Raw genomic sequence first — 22,760 nt, 5'->3', positions numbered from 1 at the left:
TATTTTATTTTACATTCATTTGTTTAATTATTCTTTTATAAAATATTGGTTTTTGTTTTTAATTTGAAATTTACAGTATAAACATTAATAAGTAAAAAAATATTCATAATATGTACTAGATATATTAATTATAAAAGTAAAATTAAGAACACAATTTTTTTATTTAGTGAAATGTTTGCTCGTTTCTCTTTTTTAATTTGTTTTTATTTTTCGTTACATTTTATACAGCAGCTCTATGTTGTTTTGATTATGTATGATTAGTGCATTTTAAGGGTTTTTCGTTATTTTTGTTGATATAATAATATAGACACGCTGGATAATTGGTTCGTATATATGTATCTTTCGATTCTATACTTAAATTGTTTTTTTTTTCTTAATGTGTTATTTGTAACCAATTTTGTATTTAAATAATTGTTTAATAACACTGAAAACATTATTATAAGAAAATTTACACTAAACTTTACAAAAAAAAACATATTTTAATCCTTATACATATTTATGAATGAATATGATTTTTTCGTGCTTATTTTTTTTGTTTGTTTTTAATTTAATTTATCTTTGTAAAACTAGCGAAAAATAATGCCAAAAAATTAAACATTATGCAAATGCATAATTAAACGACTGGTGGATCTGTGCCATCAAGGTCTTCATCACTAAAAAAATAAATAAAATGAAAAATAATAATACAATTAAATAAAAATAGAAAACAAAATTAAACTTAATAAACAAAACATTTATAATACAAAACAAAATTATTAAATTATGTTTATAAACTTAAATCTTACTTTTCTTTGTGCTTCCCTCAAATAAAATTTGAAAGCTTTGAACTTGAAAGAAAAAAGCCAAAGTTCTGATTTAGGGGTAGGATAAAATTATAATTCTCTTCAATAACTAGTAAAGTCTCAAATTTTTGTATTAAGCTGTTCTATTTGATTCTCATCATGAATAAAGTAGCAAAATGCAATAATTATATTTCCAGCAAATGTTAACTTAAAACCCTAGAGAATAAAAGTTTTAAGTCCACAAAAGTACAATGGAGTAAAAAAATATTGTATAGAAATAATTGTTCGTTGTTTGTAAGCATAATAACGGGTTATCCATTTTGCGGTTTCAAATGCATAGGGCTGGAATTCGACACATGTCAAGCACAGTTGCTTAATCAATTTTTTTTCAGTTGAAAGTCTGACATTTACGACAAAGGGTCGCTTTACTGTCGCACAACTCATACAAATTGGTAAAACCTACTTCAATAATGGTGATTCTGTCACGAGGTTATATTATGTAGGATGCGTAAGTAACTTCATTTTTTTAACTTATCTGAAAGCGTCAAATAGTTTCAAATAGTTATTTTTATTCATGTGATCGTGACAATAATAATACAAAATGATAATAATATTCTCTGTAAAAACAGAATAAGTTCTTTTAAAGAAAGCATCCTTTCGAAATGGAAAAAACAAGGCGTTGTTATAAATGTCAAATTTTTGGAGCAATGAAGGAACTTAAAGAAAATATTTTACGAACTTGCGCAGATGTTATGATGTTTTACGAATGGACCAGATTTCATCTTAGGTTAAATAAAACACAAATAAAGAACCGACCTTTTATGATGTAGCGAAAATAGTTTCTCAGGAGATAGAAAATATCTGGAAAAAAGCATCTCTGCCAATAGTTACCAATGCACTAATAATTCAGTTATTGAAAAAATACCATGCAATGTGCAAAAACTTAAATAAATCTTTAAAAAGATGTTCCGGCGAAAATAAGCAGATTTTCTTGCAAAGACATTTCTAAATGTATCTGTGCAAAAGAAAACAAAGTGCATAAAGAAGATCAAACCTTTTTATTAGATCAAAGATCTGAGAGAAAAATTAGGATAGGTGGTGTCGATCGTGTAGCTTCTGCCAAATTGCAAAAACAAATAGAAAAGATCAATTAGCCGTTTGACTTCAATAATACAAAAAGAGCAACTGAAATAACAAAGGAAGGAGCAATTAAACAATTTAGCTTCATCGTATGATTCTGATAGTGACAACCTTCCCATAAGATCTACGTCAAACGAAAATGGAGAGATAAATATTAATAATCCCTTGACGTCAAAATCAAAGACCAAAAAGACCACTATTCAAAACCTACCTCTATTATCCAAGACATGTGATCGGTATGGAGTTTATGATAGGGCAGCATGATCTAAAGTCCGATGTAGAGTTGATTGATAATTCTAAAATACGCCGAGAAAGAAACAAAGTACGGACCGAATTAACATTCAAAGCTTTATGGTCAAATGTCCGTGATTTGTATTGCGATGGGAGAAAAGACAAAACTCTTGGTGTCGTTAAAAAGGGTACCAAAAGATACAAACAAGTTTTGACAGAGGAACATATTTCTATCATAAAGGTGCCGGAATCTATATTTTTAAGATACACGACACCACAGCAGGGTACGGCAAAAGGTATAGAAGCATCCATTTTTTTCACTGCTTCAAGACAAAAATATCTCACTTGATGACTTACTAGCTGTTGGCTGTGATGGAACAGCTACAAATACGGGCAAATTTAATAGTGTTATTAGAATAATGGAAAAATGGATAGTGTGTTTGTTTCATTTAAATGAACTTTCACTCAGACATCTATTCATAAAGCTTGATGGTGCAACTACGGGTCCTTCTTCGTACACGGATGAAATTGAAAAAAAGCTATAGGGTTGCAAAAAGCTAAGAATTATAAAATATAATGGAATTTTCCATCTGACTTAGCAAATAAAGCGCCTGGAACGATGTCTCATGTCTGATGGCTTACGAAAGCGATAAGAATACTACGTTTTTACGTATCTACAGCAAATCGATCAAAATTTAATTCATTTGGCTGAGTTTGTTGTAAAGGTTTATTCACCAGTATGGTTTCAGATAAAGATGATTTTAACTTGCAAGGACGATTTAAGACATTTTTGGAAGCTTATTGAGGAGTCTCGAAATCTTTCTCCTGAACTCAAGCAAGTTAAAGATCCAGTAATCCACCGAAATACATACTTTGCACACCCTGAAAACCTTTTATTATCAATGTTAACAGATAGTACACTACACGTTCAGGAGTTTGCTGATATGATAGATTGGCAGCAGAAAATTTATGAATCCCCAGTTTTAAAAAGATGTTCCTAATGAAGAAATTTTGAAAATTATAAATCCAAAGGGGTGAAAGCAACTTAAGGTTTTTGAGGCTGCCTTGTCACACCCATGCAGTCGAACGTTCTGTCAAAATTGTTACCGAAGCTGCGATGTCTGCATGTGATGACAAATCTAGACAGGATATTCAAGCAAAAATAGCGTCCAGAAAATTCATCAAGCAAACGTGACTTTAATATTAATTAACTTCTAACATACAAAAGTGTTTCAAATACATATTTAATTTGTATGTACATTTTTATAAAAAATACTTGGTTATCTTAGCTGGTAAAAAAAACAACTTTTAAAATAAATATTTAAACATTTTTAAAATAATTGTTTTTTTTTATAAAGTAACGTACTTTCAAACTCAATGCGCAGGGTGAAGAACGTAAGTAAATTTTATTTTCTCTTAAATATTAAAAAAACAACTGATTTAGCAACGTTTCATCATTATTAGAATTAAAAAAAAATGTCATATAAGAGTGACACGCCCTAACCTACACCCATTTAAAGTCCAGCCAGCTCACACAACATCTAAAGCCTGCTGACCATTTACAACGTCGTAGATACGTCGAAAAGGCACTTAAACAACAAGCGGGGGGCGGCGATTTTTCGAACAAAAAGTTTTCTTCAGCGACGAACCGCATTTCAAAATTGTCGTATTTGGGATTCTGAGAATCCTCAAGTAATTAAAGAGAGCCCAATACATCCACAAAAAGTCACTGTTTGAAGAGCTCTTTGGTCCGAAGGTGTGATTTGTTCGAAAACTACGATGGAACGACTGTCACCTTCAATTCATTAAAATTAAAAAAAAAATATTTTATTTGTGTTTTAGTTAAGTTTACTTTTGAAACCGTAAAATGGATAACCCTGTATATTTAAAAACACCTCATCCTAAAACACTTATGTGTGCCTTTTCTCTATTTATTCAATTCTTAACATATTTAAAAATGTAAAGGAAATAATAAAATTAAAATTGCAAACAATGTTTCCAATTAAAATGCACAATAAAATATACTAAAAGGCAGATCTTGAATATTTGTACCTACATAGAAACATACTTATAACATTCTTACTCTTATCTATACATTAAATTTAAATTAATATGATACTCATAAAGTTCAGTCGAAAATAATAAATCTACCAGATCTGAACTGTAGTTGATAAAAGTCAGTCCATGTCAAACATATTTTTGATAGGCATGTTTGAAAGTTTCCCTTAAATATTGGTCAGGTTCAGACCACATAAGCGACTTAAATGTAAAACAAGTTTTGCCTTATTAACTGCTAAATTGCATTCCAATTAAAGCATTTTTTTTGAAAAATAAAATCTCCTTTATTATCAAGTCAAGTCTACTTATGTCAGAATGCCAGTTGATCATGTTTTTTTATTCAACTGAAAGCTGCACTTCATAACTCATTCAATCACAGCACAATTTTATCAACTAAAGGTAAGAGGGATAGTAAAGTAAAGTTTAAATTTTGAAATTATGACAACTGAAACAATAACTTATAATACAGTTGACTTCAAACAAAGTCCTTTATGTTGTCTAAACCTGCTTAATATAATTTTCAAGTATACAAAACCAAAATGTGTCAAACCTATCTAACAATTAACTTTAAAAGTTATCAACAATTATTATATAATTTATACAAATTGAACATTTAAGCTATATTATCTTTCATAGTTTAGTATACGCAAGGTACTGTACAGTATTTTTCATTTTTTTACCGAACATCTATTTTAAGCCCGTATGTTAAAAATTTCAAAATATGCCAACTTGTGAGCGATAAACAAATTGGCCAATTTGAATACCAACACTTGACGCTGTTTATGTAAAAGGTTTGAAATGTGGGCCTAGGGTATATTATATGAACAGGAGGTGGCTGATCCACTTCATCAAACAGGGTTAGATCAAACCGACTACCAAAATCACTATCGATTTCTTGATACACTAGACTGGAAGGATTCCAGCTACTGTTAGCAGTTAGTAAGCAATAAAGTAAGTAATTTATGGTTAGTATAATTTAATTTAAATAGATTCTTAAGAAAATATTCTTACTCTGGACACGTGTCAAGATTGACAGCGCTTATGGCAGCATCACTGAGTTGTATTGTTTTCTCTTCTTCTATCACGTGAACACATCCATTGAAACCGCTCGAGTAGCGGTTGCCAGTGAACTTAACTAGGTCTGGAGTACCACCTATTGCATTAAAAACAAAAAAGGATTACCAACAAAATCCAAGCCAAGTAACATCAATTCTAATTACCAATGAACATATTTCCTGGCAGGCTCATGGCTTTCTTGCCGGTTGGTGTCGATTCACCACCTTGTTGTATATGATCGACCTCCAGCATTGCCTCGTTTTTGTCCCTCTTCAAGATTATAATATGCCGTTTGCCATTGTCAACCTTGGTGTTTGTGCTGCGAATGATGCTCTCTTGTCCATCCAAACGGAAAGAGAACTCCACAATACCTTCAACGATAGCCAAAGCCATAAAGTCCTGATTGTTGTATTCCTCGCCCTTCTTTTGTCCCCACCATAGCAATAAGCCATTTGGTTCCATAGTTGAGAAAACCATAGCAACAAATGATGTTTCATGTTCGATTTCTTGACCAAATACATTGCGATCCAATTCAAGATAACCGTTTCCACGGAAGTTAGCATTGTAACCAATATCAACATCTAAATGCAAATAGTGATCAAATAGTGATGCAAATAGTGATTAAAGACGAATAAAGCAAGTTTTAAATTATGTTCTTACGCCTTTCACAGTTTTTCCCTGAAAAGCCAAGTGGGCAGTTACATTGGGCTTTGCCATCTCCCATATAACAGGTTCCACCATTTTCACATGGATCTCTTCGGCAGGAATTATCATCATCAAGTTCGTCCATTTCGTATCCGCTTCCTGATGGTGGTTCGACTTCATTGATTTCTCCACAATTTTGTACATTTGCAGCATCCTTTGTGTCTGCAATCAAATTGATCTTCTTCCCAGATTCGACAAGCTATAAAGATTCATTAAAAACAGTTTATACAGATTATAAAGTAGAAATTAATAAAAATGTATGTCTTCTTACATTTGAGATACATCCGGTAAAGCCTCGTGTGATGTTAACGTCACGATTCAGAGTAATTTGATGATCATAGCCACCAATGTAGAGGGGTGTCTTAATGTGAAGAGTTCTCGCTAAGCCTGATTGTTTTTGTTTTTGTTCTGGTTCATCACCAACTCGAAGGATACCTTCTCCGAAGCGACGACTGATTTCAATTTCTGTCCATTTATTCAATGGCAATGGATTGAGTGAACGTATTACAACTGGCCGAAGTCCTTAAAATAGAAATGGAAAGTGGATTATGTTTATTTTTTGCTTCTAGTGCAGATAGTGAGCACATTTACAGATTCACATGGAACCATAGTTTATAAGAATATATTTAAGCCCGGTTGATAATTTCAACCACGACAGGTTTTAAAAACTTACTTGCTGCGGTATTTATCCTTAGTTCAACGTGTTTGTCATTTAAGACTACGGCAATAAAGTCACCGCTCACCAACTTCGACTCAGCAATATACAGCAACAAGCTATCTTCCAGACTGTCGGGTCTAACTGAAAATTTGATACTGAACTTTGAAGCTCTCGGAGTGCTGAAAATCAAATAATTTTGAAAACCATAAAGTTTTTTTTTTAAATTTAAGTGAAAATTTCTTACTTATAGGCAGCAAAACTGTTTCCTCTGAAAGCAATGCTGGCCTCATTCAAGTGTTCGATGTACTGACATCTGTCGCCAGTTGTATTTAATGCACAATAACATTCCATGCCCATTTCGGTGTTTTCACATCGGCCAGTTCCACAAATTCCCGAGGTACATGAAGCACCCATGACGGCGCAGTTGCTTCCAGTGAATCCATCTTGACATATACAAGTGTAGCCCTTTTCTGTCTGACTTTCTAAACAAATTCCGTCGTTTTGGCAAGGATCATCAGCGCATGGCTCACAGGAGGTTATTCCCTCTTTGTGTTTGGCATCCTTATACAGTTCAATTATTTGGTCCTGTAGAGTCAGTCGACTGATACATCCGACGAAACCAACTTGATCTTCAATAGCTCCAGATGGAAGATCGTCCCATTTAGGTACAGCACCAATATAAAGATCTTCACCAAGTTCCAATGGAGATACTTTAGGAAGCAATGGCAGACCGACTGGATGTTGATTATCAACTGTCATGTAACCATCTCGGCGGTAACGATTCACTCGAATCGTGTGCCAATCTCCCAGTGAAACTGGTTTTTCAGCTCGCATAACAACTGGTTTGCCATCGAAGTCGAAACGGAACTCAGGGTATCTGTCATTCAGGGAAAGAGCAATATAATCTCCGCTTCCCTTCTTATGTCCGTTAAAGAGTAGTAAGCCATTGGGCTGCTTTGGTCGGAACGTAATTTCGAAGTTAAATTTGAAGAATGAATTCGGAAGAGGGGCGAATGACATGTAACTTAAAGGTGCTTGATGGAAGTGAGGAATGGCTCCAGTAACTACTAGAATAGTTGGATAATCTACAGATTCTCCATTGTGGGTTCCAGTGCATATATAGGTTCCAGCGTCACGAGCTTGGACATTCTCCAAATACAGTTCTCTCTGAAATCAAATAGATTTAATAAGCCATCAAAATATAACTCGACATGTAGGTTACATTGTATTGATCCTTTCCAGGTTGCAAATTGAGGTACTGTCGAGACCATCTGAATGAAGTGGGATCATTTTCGGCATCACAATTTAGTTTTACGTTCGTTCCAACTTCAGCATATTCAATTTTTGGTTGTTTCGATTTAGGTTTTGTTCGATCTGTATGATTAAAAAATGATTTAAAAAAAAAGAACTTACAAAAATGAAAACTTTCAAAAACAAACCTTCGATTTCAAGTTTATAACTGGTAGTATACAAATCGCCCTCGTCGGTTTTACACTTGCAAACATACACTCCAGCATCGATAGTTTCGGCATTCGTGATTATCAGCTTGTTTTGGACTTGCTATAAATTAAATAAAAAGGTTTTTGTTTGATTGTTCTCAGTTTTTATTATTATAGGTAATAAAGGGTTTTTAAAATTGTAGCTGATAGATTTTTTTGATGACATCTGTCAAATATCGTCATGGCAAGTTACACGATTGAACAGCACAAGAACCCGGCCTTTCGCAGACTTGAACTTAGCGAATTTTACGTCGGCACTTGGGCCTACACCCGTACGAGATGCAACCGACCCAGGAGCTCAATTTGATGACCATAGACAACACCGTTTGTTCGCTGACTTGGCTTCGAATCGTTTGCAAGAGGACAAACATTTTGGGCGAAAAATCATCTTTAGTGATGAGGCTCATTTTTGGATGAATTGTTGAGTTAACAAGCAAAATTGCCGTATATGGGACTACAGCAACTCATGCGAGGCTCACCAGGTGATAATTCATCCTCAAAATGTTACCGTTAGGTGTGGGTTTAAGGCCGGCGCGCGGTGGCGTAATTGGTCCGTACTTTTTTGTAAACGACGTAAGTGAGATGGTCACTGTCAGCAGCAAACGCGACATAACGATGATATCTTATTTTTTTATGGCCCAAATTGAACCATATGGACCTAGACGACATGTGGTTCCAGCAGGACCGCGCTACGTGCCACACAGCAAACGCCACTATGGACATTTTGCATGAGCTATTGAAGGGTAAGATTATCTCTGGCAGAGGTTATGTGCATTAGCCACCAAGATCATGCGATTTGACCCCACTAGACTTTTTCATGTGGGGTTTCTTGAAGTCGCAGGTCTATGCAAATACAAATTATAACACATTCCATATCTCAAATTCAGCTGGATCTATGCGGAAGAGTCATTGAAAATGGAACCATTTGGATCAGTGCTACCGTAAGAAGCCGAGACTAGCATTTGAATTATGCCATATTCCACAATTAATGGCATATACAATATACATGCGCCTTTGAAAAAAAACGTTGTTAATACCTCACACACAGCTTGTTGTATTTCATTTCAACATCTACCCGCCCATATTGAAAAACCCTTTACTATCTATCTTTAAAAATTTGAGTTTTTGTGTTTTATTTTTGAAATTAAGTGTAAGAAAAAATGTATGTACTTATGAATATTTCAGTTTAGAAAGGTTAGTTAGGCTGAAAACGCAGTTAAAATTCGAAATTGCAATGATGCAGGAATTTAAAGCTGTTTTTGTACTTATTTAGGGCTCGTAATAGCACCCTCCTCAAACTTGGGTTGTGCCCAGCTTCAAGTCAAGCTATACTTATACAGGTTCCGGAATAAAAACCTTCCGGTTATAGGTAGATAGAGGTATACGTGCCGTTTTTAGTAATCATAATTTCGTGGCACGGTGAGCATCGCCGTCTGGCCGACCTTTAACCGCAACAACGCCGGATAATGTGGCACTTGCAAGTGCGTCTATCCAGCAATCTCCGAGACTATCAGTACTTAAACATGTAGCTGCCCTTACATTGTCTGATAGGAGTGTAAGACGAATTTTGCACACATCTTCATATACATCCCTACAAAATGATGATTGCACAAGAATTAAGTGAGAGATATTTTGAAACTCGCAGAGCTGTTTGTGAAGAAATTCTTCAAAACATTTTTCGTTGGTGCTGTTTTAAATGGGGATCGCTACTGTCACATGATTGAGACCTTCCTCCAACCAAACTTAGATTTTTTTCTTTGGGGACATTTGAAGGCCCAAGACTACACTCATCGCCCAATATCTTTGGAAGCGCTTTAGGAGGCAATCGCTCAGGAAGTGGCAGCCATTACACCACAAATGACTCGACGAGTAATGAAAAACTTCCGAGAAAGGCTTTATAAATGTATTAATAATAGAGGTCAGTATTTAACCGATATAATGTTTAAAACTAAGTAATTATTTTATTTAATGTAAAATTATTTATATTTAATTTAAAAAATTCAAATAAATTTTTCAGTTAAAGTGTTTATTTATTTGTCATTATCGTTTAAAACATGGGAGATCTTTTTGCCGGATCCTGTATATTTAGACTGCATTAATGCGTGAACACAATTTAAGAACTTCGATTGTGGTGTCTAGCATTCAGAAAATTTAAATGTTAAAGAGTTCATTGTTTAATTTATTTAGAAAATTTGAATGTTAAAGTATTTTTACGATTTTCTTAAAACTAATCTGAAGATTAGATTTCGACAGCTTTTAAAAGCTTCTGAAATTCTTAAATAAATAATCAAATGCATAATTACATAAAGCTTACCTTAATATTGAATGGCATTGGATTTCCATCCTCTCGCTCCCAAATAACTTCCGTAGAGCTATCGTCGGAGGGATAGCAATCAACTTCTGTGGACTCTCCAATTTTCAAAAGAGAACTTTGTTGATTCAATCTCAAAACTGGAGCATTTTCGTAAGGTCCCCGATCTGACCATTGTGGAAGTCTCGGTACTGCTGCTGCTTTTGTTGTGTTTTTTTTTTTTGTGAGATTTGTTGTGTTTTTATATTTTGATATGTTTGTTGAGAATTGATAACATGAATAGCAAATCATTTTCGAATGGTATAGTCAGCAATGATTCATTGATTTTGACATGATTTTTGATAGTCACGTAACATCCAGAACATATATGGCATTTTTTTTCGTTGGCACAATGAGTTAAGGCAACGTAAAAAAACACATTTTTGGTCGAGATTTTAGCACAGTTGAAATGTAGACATACGTCACAAATAATTTAACAGAAATAAATAAAACATTTAAACGGAAGAAAAATAAAGAAGGGAATTAGGATCATTTTCAATATAACATGTATGTATGTAAAAATGCTTATATATAAACAGATTTTATTTATGAACATTTAAAATAAATCTACATTTATGAGGAAATACGTCATATTTGGATTTTCTTCGGCTAAGGATATTATTTTTGGATGGTTGATTTCTAAAAGGTTATTAAATATTATTTTATAACAAAACAAAAACAATTAATTCTTAACTTCTTACACAAAAAAAGTAATTCTCTTTTTTTGTATTGCCCAAATATAAAGTTAAATACAAAGTTTGAATCAAACCATATCCCAGTAAATCTATGAAAATATTCATGCAGTTTTAAAATTAAACATAAGAAATGCAAAATTACATATATTTTAGTATTGTATAATAATTAAAAAAAATTAAATAAATAACTTTTTATTATGTTTATTTTTTCTTTTTACATTTGTACACTTTTTCAAGCCTAAATGATTGGTTGAAACTGAAAAATAATTGGAAAGCCATGCACTGAACAGCATCTGAAGAAGTTGAAGGTTGAAAAATATATAATACAAATTTCAAACGATATTTTAACAAAATGCGCATAAGGAAGAAAGTAAGAAAGATAATGGATTCGTTTAGATTGTTTATTTTTTTACGACATCCACAACGCAGTACGAAACAATTTAAAAATAAACTCAAAGTACTGGGTTAGGAGTAAACATTTAAAGATTTAAGGGTTTTCGATAATTTTTAAGAAAAAATCAAAAGCTATGAAACAAATATTAATAATATGGAAAATGTAAGGCTTCACCACCGAACCTAATGTATCTTCCCAACCTATTCCTGATTCAATACATATTTGACTCTTATTCTATCTCCATGGTATTAAATCGAAATAGCTCAAAAATTGTGTATATTAGTATCGACAAATTTGCGAATAATGCACTGAGTCGTATACGCGATTGTTTATTTTATAGAATTTTCAGATAGATGTCCTTTAATTTGTATACATTTTCCAAATATGAAATAACATCGCTGGTTATAAGTTTTCATTATAAAATTATTGTTTTGTTGGATACGAATAATGTTTAATCAATGTTTAATGTATGTCTTTTGTTTATTGCAGTTCAATGATTCCGAATATAGAAAAAACTAAATTCATAAAATGTTTAACTCAAAGAGTCCTACGTCACTGTTTGAGTAAATAATGATTCGGCATTAAGGTTTAGTTTATTTAAATTAGGTAGAGTCCATTTTACAAAATTGACACAAACGTTACTGTGAGCCATTGTAAGACGATGTTTGATTTGACACACGTACATACATTAATGTTTAAGACAGACAATGGGCAGGTTCAGACGACATAAGGGACTTCAGAGGAAAGGCAAGTTTTTAGCATCTGATTGGCCAGCTGCCAAAAAATTACCTTCCCATCAAGGCAACTTTAATGGAAAGTTGACTGGGAAGTTAGTCAAGAAAAATCTCCCTAACTATCAAGTCAAGTCTTCTTCTGTCAAAATGACAGTTGATCATGTTATTTCGTTCAACTGAAAGCTAAACTTTATTACTATAATTTATTAACTCTCAGCACAACTTAATTCAATGTTTTCTATTAAAGGGTTCCTTGTCAATTTGGAAAAGAAATAAGTAATATGTCTTTACAATATAAAATACAAATCTTGATGTACTTGCAGCTTGCCTGAGAAGTATTTTGGTTTTGGTAGTTTTTATACTATGAACTTGAAGTAGAGGTAAAGTTCTGAATTTGAAATTCATGACACTTGGAACAAATAACTTAAGTCAAAATTTACGTTCAAAAAATGAAGCTGACTGCAAATGAAGTCCCTTATGTTGCCTGAACCTGCCCAATTTTTCATTGAAAATTATTTAACTGACATGAAGATTATGTTTTTTAATTTTTAGTTCTGCTATAGTATAACTTCGCTATAAATATAACTTCGAAAATACTTATGTAACAAAAAGGGTTTGAGGTTATAGGTGCTGATGTTTATTTTGAAAGGCTTTCACTTTTCCCCACAATTTATAACAGTCTATAACCTCTGATCATCTCTAATAGAGATGGCACAACAGTTTAATATTCACCTTTGCTGGGCGCCGCCGGCCGGGCCGTAGAGGCATTCCAGATAACTTTAAGGCAGATGAACTCTCCAGAAACGGTACAATACTACCCATTCTACTACGTTTGGCAAATGCTGGCAAACCTAAAGCTACTTGTTAACTATTGCTAATACACCACGTTGTAAAGAAGGCAAATATCAGGTGGAACAGCATCACCACGTGTCAGGTCATAAAAAACATATGGCCTTTACTAGATTTAAAGCGATCAAGGTGCTTGCTATCTCTAAGCAGATCGCATATAAGATCGATACTAGTTGTCATAACCGGGGACTGTTTAAAAGAAAAGCACACTACGCTTCAAAGTCAAATGACTTTTGTAGAAAATGTATGGACGAAGAATAGGAGAAAACAGTTCTTCACATTTGCTGTTCATGCTCTGCTCTAGATCAAAACTTCAAGAATTACCTAAGAGAATTTTTCTATAACGATCTAAACGATCAAAATCATATACGCATAATCAACCTCTCACGTTTCGTAAGGGACTCAAACTGGTTTCATTGAGCTTAGGAGAAAGTCTCAAGATTCATGTGGTATCACAATGGGCCATTAAACTGGCCTAAGTGTGTCCTATTCCATCAAGGACAGCCACTTTAACCTAACATAATTTAGGTGCTGATGTTGAAATCAAATGACTTTGGATACGAATTTACAACCGAAGCTACGGGTCAGAGGTTCGTTAAGGCCATAGAAGGTGTGGTGAGTTGGTAAATAGAAGAGGCGGGGGTTTCTTAGGTTGCGTTTGTTACAATTGAAAAAAAAGAGGAATTATAGAGAAAGAGGAGCAGTCTACTGAGCCAAAGAGAAGCCGGTTTAACAAAGATTAGGTCAAACAATTTTCCCAAGGAAGGTATTGAAGTGTAAAGTGAAGCAATCATCGTTGGATGCTTACTATTCTGGATATATGTATCTCTAGATATGGAGACCAAAGCTGCGACGCATATTCAAGTGGAGGTCGGACAAACGTCATGTAAAGCGATGGGGTGCAGGGACCATCTTTTAACAAGCTAATTCAGAGTTAGCCTTGTGAATGTAATGTAGAAATTTCAGTTCACGGTCTTATGACAGTCCAAGATCCCTTATGTTTTTTACTACATACATGTAAGGGATGATTAGTGGATAATAATAACGGGGAGCTGTTTTAATGCGTTTACTTGAAAAGGTCATTGTCTGCCATTTGCTAATGTTAGGCTCTAAGCAATTTTTGGTACACCAGATTGGGAAATTGCCGAGATCTGTTTGGAAGGGAGGTAAGCTTCAGTAAGCTTCGATAACGTCGGCAGGGACGTGCATTGAAATTGAAAAGTAAAATTCATTGTTAAAAAGGTTAGTAGCTTCTTCAGCAGACATATTTTTTTGTTTTTAATCAAGTGGAATCCTTTTCATATAATGGTTAATTTGGAAAAATTGGGCTTAATGATAAACATACAAAATAGGATTTGAAGTGGAAAAGATTTTGGGAATATCTGGGTCGGAAGAGAATATAAGGTCAAGTTGTCGGTTCATATTATTTAAATTATCTACGAAAACACATTCTTTTACCGAGGAGGGATTACAAGTGTATTTTGACATAAGTGACTTGAAATTGAGGAACGCTGCACGTTTAGTGAAGTAAAGTTTCAAGTTTTTTTTTTCAGGACATCCTAAAACCAAATAATTGTATTGGTCTTAATATACGATCGAAGAATGCAGTTTTATCTTGAACACTTAAAATCTTAAAATTTTGCTATTATTCAAATATATTTCAAAAATGTTTGCTTGGAAAAGTTAAAGATTCTCACAACTATTTTAGCTTCTTGTTTAGCTTGTTATTTATTTTCTTAATGTTAATGCCAAAATATAAAGTTAATGTTTTAAATTGCTTTCTTCTTATGAATTCTATAGTTTGTCACTTCCAGATCTTAAATGACGAACAATTTAATTTAATTTTAAATTTAAAAATATTATTTTAAGTTTCCCTTTCCTTTTGCATTCGGCGAGCGACGGATTAGGTGCCGTGAAATAAGACCAACTTTTAAAAAATGGCCTTATTGCACTTTGGAAACGTGAAACAAAAAACAATTTCAGCAGTTGGTCTGATTGCACCTTGACAAAGTGAATGAAGGCCAAATTATTTTGAAAAACAAGACCAACTATAATTTTTACAGTGAGGTATGAATGCTCCCCTCTTGTTTGGACACACTAGACGTTTGCATGCAAAGGTTCCGTTGGAAGTGAAATAAGACCAATTTGGCTTAATTTCATTTTGTTTAAGTGTAACAAGACCAACCGTTGGAAATTAGCTTTGCAAAGTGAAATATAGCCAATTCTTGAAATTTGGACTTATATCACATGGCTTTATTTCACGTCAGTTTGAGAGTTGTCAACTCTGTTGAGCAATTCACCATTCAATTCTTTTTTAATATTAATATAAAGTCAGAATCAAACTATATGTATTTATTTCGAAAAGACGACGAGTTTTTTTTTTTAATAAACTTTGTTCAGTTCAGTACTTAACTCAAAGTTAACAAACTTAAGTCGGAGCGGACAAACATACTCATAAATCATAAGGATTTTGCCTTGCATTTCTCTGATCTTCACCAACAGTGGCCTTCCATCTTAATTATTTGTATTTGCGTTAAAAAAAAAGAAGTTAATAATTTACTGTGCATTTTTGATTTCGTGTATACAGGTGGTGCAATTTATGGTTTAGGGTGTTTTTGAGTGGTCTTCGGTGCAAAATAATTAAAACACAATCTAAACAAATTAAATTTTAAACTAAAATACAAAAATATAAAAACAAATGTATTTGATTTTGTTTAATTAATTAAAAAAAAAACTTAAAAACAAACCACTAATTGATCTCGAACGGTTATGTTCCTTTTTCCATCGCTTTATTCGATTTCTTGAATTGCGTGGGCAATTAAACTCGTCAGAATGATCGGTGCAGTCGTAAATGCCGTCACATACCATTGAAGCCTTCACACAAGTATGCGGATGCGAGGTGCATTTAAAGTCATTCGGTTTACAAGCATATGCAACAGGCCTGGGTATGATGGTTTTGGGTTTCAGGTCTTCGAGGTCCAAATTTGTATTTGTTTTTATTGTTTCATTGTTTTTTTTTCGTTTTGATTTGTTTGGTTTTTGAATATGCATAAAATTCACAAATGAATAGGATTTTTGAAAAGTAATATTATGTATTTTTTTAGTTGGACAGACAAATAATGTATATATGGCTGGCGAAGCTTTTGTACAAAGGGTTAGTAAGATTTTTTGAAAGTTCAAAACCACTTATACCAAAAATTGTTTAATTACTTTTTTTTATCAATTTTGATAAATAATATTTTTTATAAATTAAATATTAGTGTTTAAATATGTGAAAAAATCTATCAAATGTATTTGATAAATTTGAGATTTTCTTGTTTCTTTCTTATAAAATGTATATTAATTGAACTTCTAAGCTGGAAAGCTTAAACTGAAAGCCTATGCTTGACTGCTGGGTAAATTACTTTATAAATGTTCCCTTTTATTAAAGAACTAAGGAAGTTTCTTGTTATGGCTGTCAATTGTAACTAAGTCATTAAACATAATTTTGCCCGTCTTCAAGCCACATGAATCTAAAAATTTTCTCATCTCGTTATATTTTTCAGGTGTCCTTGAGATAAAAGCAACAATGTAAAAGGATATTGAAAATCCTTAACCTTAAACAAAAATTTTGGAATATAGTCCTGGGCCTGGAGGTTGTTTACGTATTATTTCTTGCATAGTAAAGAACCAACACCATCAAAAGGGATTTTAAAATTAATTAGATTAAATTTGAGTAAAACATTCATGTCCATATTAATGAGTTTTTTCAAAACTAGTTTAACGTCAACCAGTTTTAAAAAGCTTTTAAATTTGATTTTTTTTTTTTCAAAAATTTGATTTAAACGTCAATCAATTAAAATAGTGCTTAGTAATAATAATAATTAAGTTGACATTTACAGAAATTAAGTTTCTGATAAACGTTGAACTCAAATTAAGTTTCTGATAAACGTTAAACTCAAATCCTATTTAAAACTAGTTTAGCAGTAAGACAAGTTTTAAAGAAACTCAATTAAGATATTAATTAAGATATAACAAGTCCGCTGGATAAATGTAAGGTTTATAAGACCTGAGAAACTACCTTAAAACTAATGCGAGGCTTTGACGTTAAGTTTGTTAAGGCTTTTCTTTTCCAATAAAAGTCAAAAGAATATTGCGCCATCGATTAAAATTGATTTGGAAACATAATTTTTCGAAAATTTGGCCAGTTAATGATTCCATTAAAACTGGAGGATTTTTGAGTAATAAATGCCAAGCATTTGACGTCTATGATCAAGAAATTGAATCCCATTAAGTTTCAGGCGGCGAGTTTTGTAAGGCTTTTATTCCAATGAAAGTCAAAGGAATATTGAGTTTCGTCTTGATTTTGATAAAAGACGCGATCGCTAAAGAATGGTATGGAGATATAATTTTTTCGAAAAATGGACCAGTTTATGTTTCGATTTAGGGGAAATAAATGCCGAGCATTTGACGTCTATGATCAAGAAATTGTATCCCCTTAAGTTTCAGACGATAGGAATATAAGGATAACATCATGATTTTAGGGGAAGGGGGAAAATTCACGGGTGTTATATTTAATCTTGGGACCTGTTAGTTAAAATATTCACAACAAGAAGTGAGATTTATTTATTGTTTAACATTAACAATTTTGTCTTGTTTTTTGTCACCAATAAATTTTGGAAACATTTTGTGCGAAAATACAAACAATTGTAAAGGGTATCCCAATATAGCACTGTGTTGGCAATCCCAAACAAAATAGATTATATAAGAAAACATCACGACAATGAAACAATGAATTTCGAAACCTATGCATTTGATGTACCTTGAATTTCGGCACAATTCTAACATTTAACAACTTCTATAGTTTTTAAATGTTGGATATTGTTTTATCGTGTAATGTGTTCTTTTTTTCTAAAATCTATTTTTGTTTCTGCTCAGAAATAGTGAATGATTTAAATCTTGGTATTTAAAGTACTTTGGTCAGTGCTGAATCTTGAGCTAAAATTTGCAATATAAAAGTCAAAAGAAGATGTTGAGGTGGACGATAGATCTGGCTACACTGATTACTACTGATTTGTAATTATTTGTTGGTCATCAAAGTAACACCTATCGAATCAGACATATACATTTTGTTAGTACCTTCTGCCACAAAAATTATTTGTGGACTTATTGCCCAAGAATAAAAATTACAATGAAACATTTATCTATGAACTTATATAATTTTCTTAATGTTTAAATTTATAGTTTATTAAAGCTACGCAAATGTTATTTACTAATGAATAGCTAATTGGTTTAAATTAAACAAAACACCATTAGTTTAATTTGAGAAACACGTTTAAAAACGCTACTTTCACTTTAAAAGAAATTATACAAAAACGAATTGTACCTGCATTATTAATTAAGTATATAAATAAAAAAAGTTATACACTATATATAAACATAAATTAATCAACGTTTTAAAGTAACAATTTCTTTATAAAATTTATTATGAGAACACACCTGTACATATATAGAAAACCATGCAAACAACCTCATTTTTGTTGAGACGTCCTTTATTTTGTTCACGTTCAATGCAGTTTTGGTTTTTTTAAATTAATTTTTTTTTAAAGTCCCAAATCGCAAACAATTTGATGGATATGAATGAATTTGAGTTGTAGTATTATGATAAACAGAGTTGAGATTTGATTTTTGGTTTTTGTTTAATGATTTGATCAAAAAAGTATGAAGTCGTAAATTAATGAAAGTTCGAGTGAAGAAAAAAGAGAAAGTAGAATATAGATAAATAAAGTTAGGCATATTAAAAAAAGTATTATATTGTTTAAAACTTAAAGATAAAAAAGAACAGAAAAAGTTGCAGTTTGAGGAGAATAAAATAAAATAATAGTAAGCCCAATCAAGTAGGAAATTGTAAAAAAGGTTTTTATGGTTTTTCAAAGTTTGACTAATTTCTATTTCTAACAAAAAAAGCAGCCTTCATGATGATATGACTTAATTTTATTAAATAATATAGACAAAATGAAAGAAAGTACCGAAAAATACTCTAAGAGATAGAGAAAATTAATTTTCTAAATTGATAACCCTAAGCCACTTAAGTAAGATTATTTTTAGCCTAAACAAATAACATTCTATTAAGAAACATTGACCTTTGACCTTTTGTAGCTCTTGATGCATTCGCTATGAGATAAATTTAATCGAGAAGCTCTTCTATCTTAGACATTAGCAGCTTGCAGCGAAATACATCTTCTCTTTCTCGTTTGTCTTTGCTAAAAATTTTCAGTTTAGACTTATAGAAAAGAAATCATGAACGTTTTTATATGCATTTTGCAACAAGTCTTTATTTATTGTCTCAAATTGTATACATCCATAAGATATGTTGAAACAAAGTGCGATAGATGTCGATTTACCGACTCTTAATCAATCCTAGGAGCTCGCATTGTAAAAGGCCATATTTGTTTTTAACATCTTGAATATTCGCCTCCTTCGCTTCACGAGAAGCTTGTTGTTGTTTTTAAGAACGTTTAATGTATCGACTTTCCTTTCCAAATAAAAACGAATGCATAAAGTTAATGAGCTTTCGAGACATCTTGCAACTGCTGGTCCTTGGAAAACAGGAAAGTCGAGCTCCAATATTCCTTAAATTCTTGCTTGAATTTGAATTTTTTGTTTTTATGCAGTCCATACAAAAATAAAACTGATCAAAATATATACTACAAAAGGCAACATCTTATTTTAAAAAACAGTAATGCAAGAACAAGACAAACAAAGAGCTTCAGCTTAAGCAAGATTTTAAGTCAAATGTAAGATTTATGTTGCAAAAGTTCCAAAAATGGTCTAAAATAAGATTTGCCAAAAATGTTTACAACAACAATCTTTTCCTAAAAATTGTATTTCTGCTTTCATTAAATCAAAAACTAATAGAACAAATCCATAGTGTTAAATAGTTGTCCTTCAAATTAAAAAAAAAACCTTTTTGTAGCCCCTTCTTATCACCTTAAATGATTGGGCCATCTATTGATATTGACATTTCTTCAATGAAATCAAGGAATATTGTCTATAAAATCAAAATGTTAAAAGAATTAGTAATCCACACCACTACCACCAATGTTTAAAAAAAATTAAAATACAAAAAAATTATTTATAAATAAAAACAAATTTAATAAGCAACAAATAAATTTTTAATTATGATTTCTGTTTGTGTAGAGATAATTTGTGCTTGCCAACAACATTGATATACTTAAAAAAAACTAATACATTCTGTTAGAGAAATTAAAAATTATTAAAAACATAAATGTCTTTTTTGTTTTATTTTGTTAAATATCTTACTGTTAACATTCATATTAATTAAGTTAATAAACAAACAAAAAAAAAGATTAAAAATGTGCCAAATTATAAGTATTGTATATTAAATCAACTATTGTTCTAAGTAAACAAAATTCTTTCCACCTAATTTACTTATATGGTAATTGTTATTATTTAAAAATGGCAGTCAATTGTTAGAAGTATGTATTTATAAAATTAAAAAAATATATTGCCATCAAATTTCACTGTTAGTTACTTATTTTTGTATTCATTTCTTAATAAAAGTTAATATTTTCTTTTACCATAGTTAATAGTTAATCACTCTGAGTTAATGTGTCTTATATTAAACAAAATAATGGCATGCATATTTAATGCTCTTTTATATTGTTGAAAATTTACATTATTCTAGTATCAGATTGTTGTATATATATATTTTCCTTTTCAAAAAACGGAATAATTGTTAGATTTTAAAATCTCGAGAAGGTATTTGGGAGAAAAGAACAAGAATATTAAAAATCGTACTTTTAGATGTAAATGGAGATTTTTTTTCAATTATTGCAAAATTTCGAGTAACTCCATTGATTTGCTTAAGAAATTAGATTTTATCATTCATAATTTTGACGCAAGCAATGGTAAGTTTACCATTTACAAAGTATTTAAAGCAGCTAAACCTTTCTATAAGTTTAAAGACATTACAAGAAACCGTAAAATGGTTATTTTGCCAGAAATTAACAAGTGGTCAATTAAGGACCACAAGCAAAGCTACTCCTAAATGCATAAGTCTTAAATTGTTCTGATTTCCGCGTGAAATATCACATGCATGATGGAGTTTCTAAAAGTTTTTAATTCTTCGATATTACGTTTTGAAATCAAGTTACTGGAAATCGATTAAAATCAGTTTGATAAAAAAATAGGGAATAAATTCTCTCATTCTACTGATTTAATTCGTCCACAAATAGAAAAAAAATAGTAAAAAAGTAAATTTTCAACAAAAATAAAATTAGTGTACAAAACTCCCACCACCACCGCAATGTTAATGGGTGTATTATAATGTTAAAGTTAGATATTTATTAAAGCAATATTATTTTGTGTTTTTGTTTGTTTAATTTGAAATATTTGTGTAGGCAGTTTTATCTAATTTGCGTTATTACTTTGTTCATATTTTTATATTTATTTTTAAAAATACAAAATAAAAATAAACTAATAAAGTTTTGATCTGGTTTAATATAATTTATATTAATATTTATTGTTTTTTTTTTGTTCTATCAATGACGTTTTTGTTTTCTAGATCTTTTATGACTACGGCGTTGTCGGTACTCACGCTTAATTATAAGATCAGCATAGCTTGGTTCTGAACTAATTGTTGGCGAGTAAATTGAACAAATGTAACGTCCTTCATCTTCGGGACGAACTGAAGGCAGATAGAGTTTTTGACCTCTAGAATAAGATGTTCTTGGAAGTGGTTTTCCTTCGGTACGACGCCAGATGACCTAAAACAAATTTTAAATTAAAAAATAAATGTTAATTCGATTCCTTATTAATTAATTGCATAATCAAAGTAGTCTAATGCATACTTTAAGACTATAATTTTTTTTGAAATAAATATAACCAAGGGGTTTAGAAATTGATGCTACCTGAGTGTCTTGCGGAATTGGTTCTCTATTTCTAGATCTTATATCACAAGTCAATTCAGCATCTTCGCCTTCGTTAATAAAATATTGTCTTGAACTTGAAGGCTGTTCCACAGAAACTCCACGATCAACTATCACCTCGGCTACTTCAGTGCTGTTGCCATAGGCATTTGTCACTGAACAGTAGTAACGTCCTGCATCGGCCGGTGTAATCGCATTAAATCGAAGGTATGGTCCATAGACTTGAACAGATCTAAAAATTTAAAAATGGCATTATTTCAAGTAATGAAATATAAAAAAAATGTTCTTACGGTGGCAGAGGGCGATTGTTATCAGCATACCAAACAACATTCATGGGCTTGGCTCCAGTTACATCACAACTGATTTCAACATTTTCATTAGCTTTCACAGTAAGTGGCATCTTAGGATGTAGGGTAATGTGCGGAATTGGTAACAATGTTAGCTCAGCAATGATAAAAGTAACTATTTGGTTGCCTTCGTAGGCGTTACATTGATATTGACCAAAAGCATCAGATTCGACTGGGTCAATAACCAAAGTATTTCTATCGATGTATGAGCTCTTAGGCAAAGGTAGGCCATCAACACGCTCCCAACGGACATCTATCTGTGGTTGATTGCCTATTGACACAAAGAATTACAGTTTAAATTACCCAGCAAAAATTCTTTAATATTTTAAATC

The 22,760-nt window shown here is 31.8% G+C and overlaps 1 protein-coding gene across 30 annotated transcripts in view; it reads right to left on the bottom strand.

Annotated features, from left to right (window-relative positions):
• Positions 1-442: 442 nt before the first annotated feature.
• The window catches only part of LOC129945377 (basement membrane-specific heparan sulfate proteoglycan core protein), a 212,624-nt gene continuing 190,306 nt past the window's right edge, over positions 443-22,760 (bottom strand). For 24 of the 30 annotated variants that reach the window (XM_056055090.1, XM_056055091.1, XM_056055092.1 and 21 more), the window contains 15 exons: positions 22,372-22,699; positions 22,064-22,313; positions 21,751-21,919; positions 18,630-18,680; positions 15,899-16,120; positions 10,444-10,640; positions 8,070-8,190; positions 7,853-8,004; positions 6,875-7,797; positions 6,646-6,809; positions 6,244-6,494; positions 5,928-6,171; positions 5,432-5,848; positions 5,223-5,364; positions 443-653 (listed from right to left, as the gene is read on the bottom strand). In XM_056055090.1, coding sequence (XP_055911065.1) covers positions 614-653; positions 5,223-5,364; positions 5,432-5,848; positions 5,928-6,171; positions 6,244-6,494; positions 6,646-6,809; positions 6,875-7,797; positions 7,853-8,004; positions 8,070-8,190; positions 10,444-10,640; positions 15,899-16,120; positions 18,630-18,680; positions 21,751-21,919; positions 22,064-22,313; positions 22,372-22,699 — 3,671 coding nt within the window. In that variant the 3' untranslated portion in view covers positions 443-613. The remainder of the gene's footprint in view (positions 654-5,222; positions 5,365-5,431; positions 5,849-5,927; positions 6,172-6,243; positions 6,495-6,645; positions 6,810-6,874; positions 7,798-7,852; positions 8,005-8,069; positions 8,191-10,443; positions 10,641-15,898; positions 16,121-18,629; positions 18,681-21,750; positions 21,920-22,063; positions 22,314-22,371; positions 22,700-22,760) is intronic. The other 6 variants (XM_056055069.1, XM_056055071.1, XM_056055077.1 and 3 more) reach the window with 6 other exon arrangements.

This window comes from Eupeodes corollae, chromosome 2, assembly GCF_945859685.1.
Source record: "Eupeodes corollae chromosome 2, idEupCoro1.1, whole genome shotgun sequence".
NCBI classification, from domain to species: domain Eukaryota; kingdom Metazoa; phylum Arthropoda; class Insecta; order Diptera; family Syrphidae; genus Eupeodes; species Eupeodes corollae.
The sequence above is the reverse complement of the archived record's forward strand: the minus strand, read 5'-3'. Positions and strand labels throughout refer to the sequence as shown.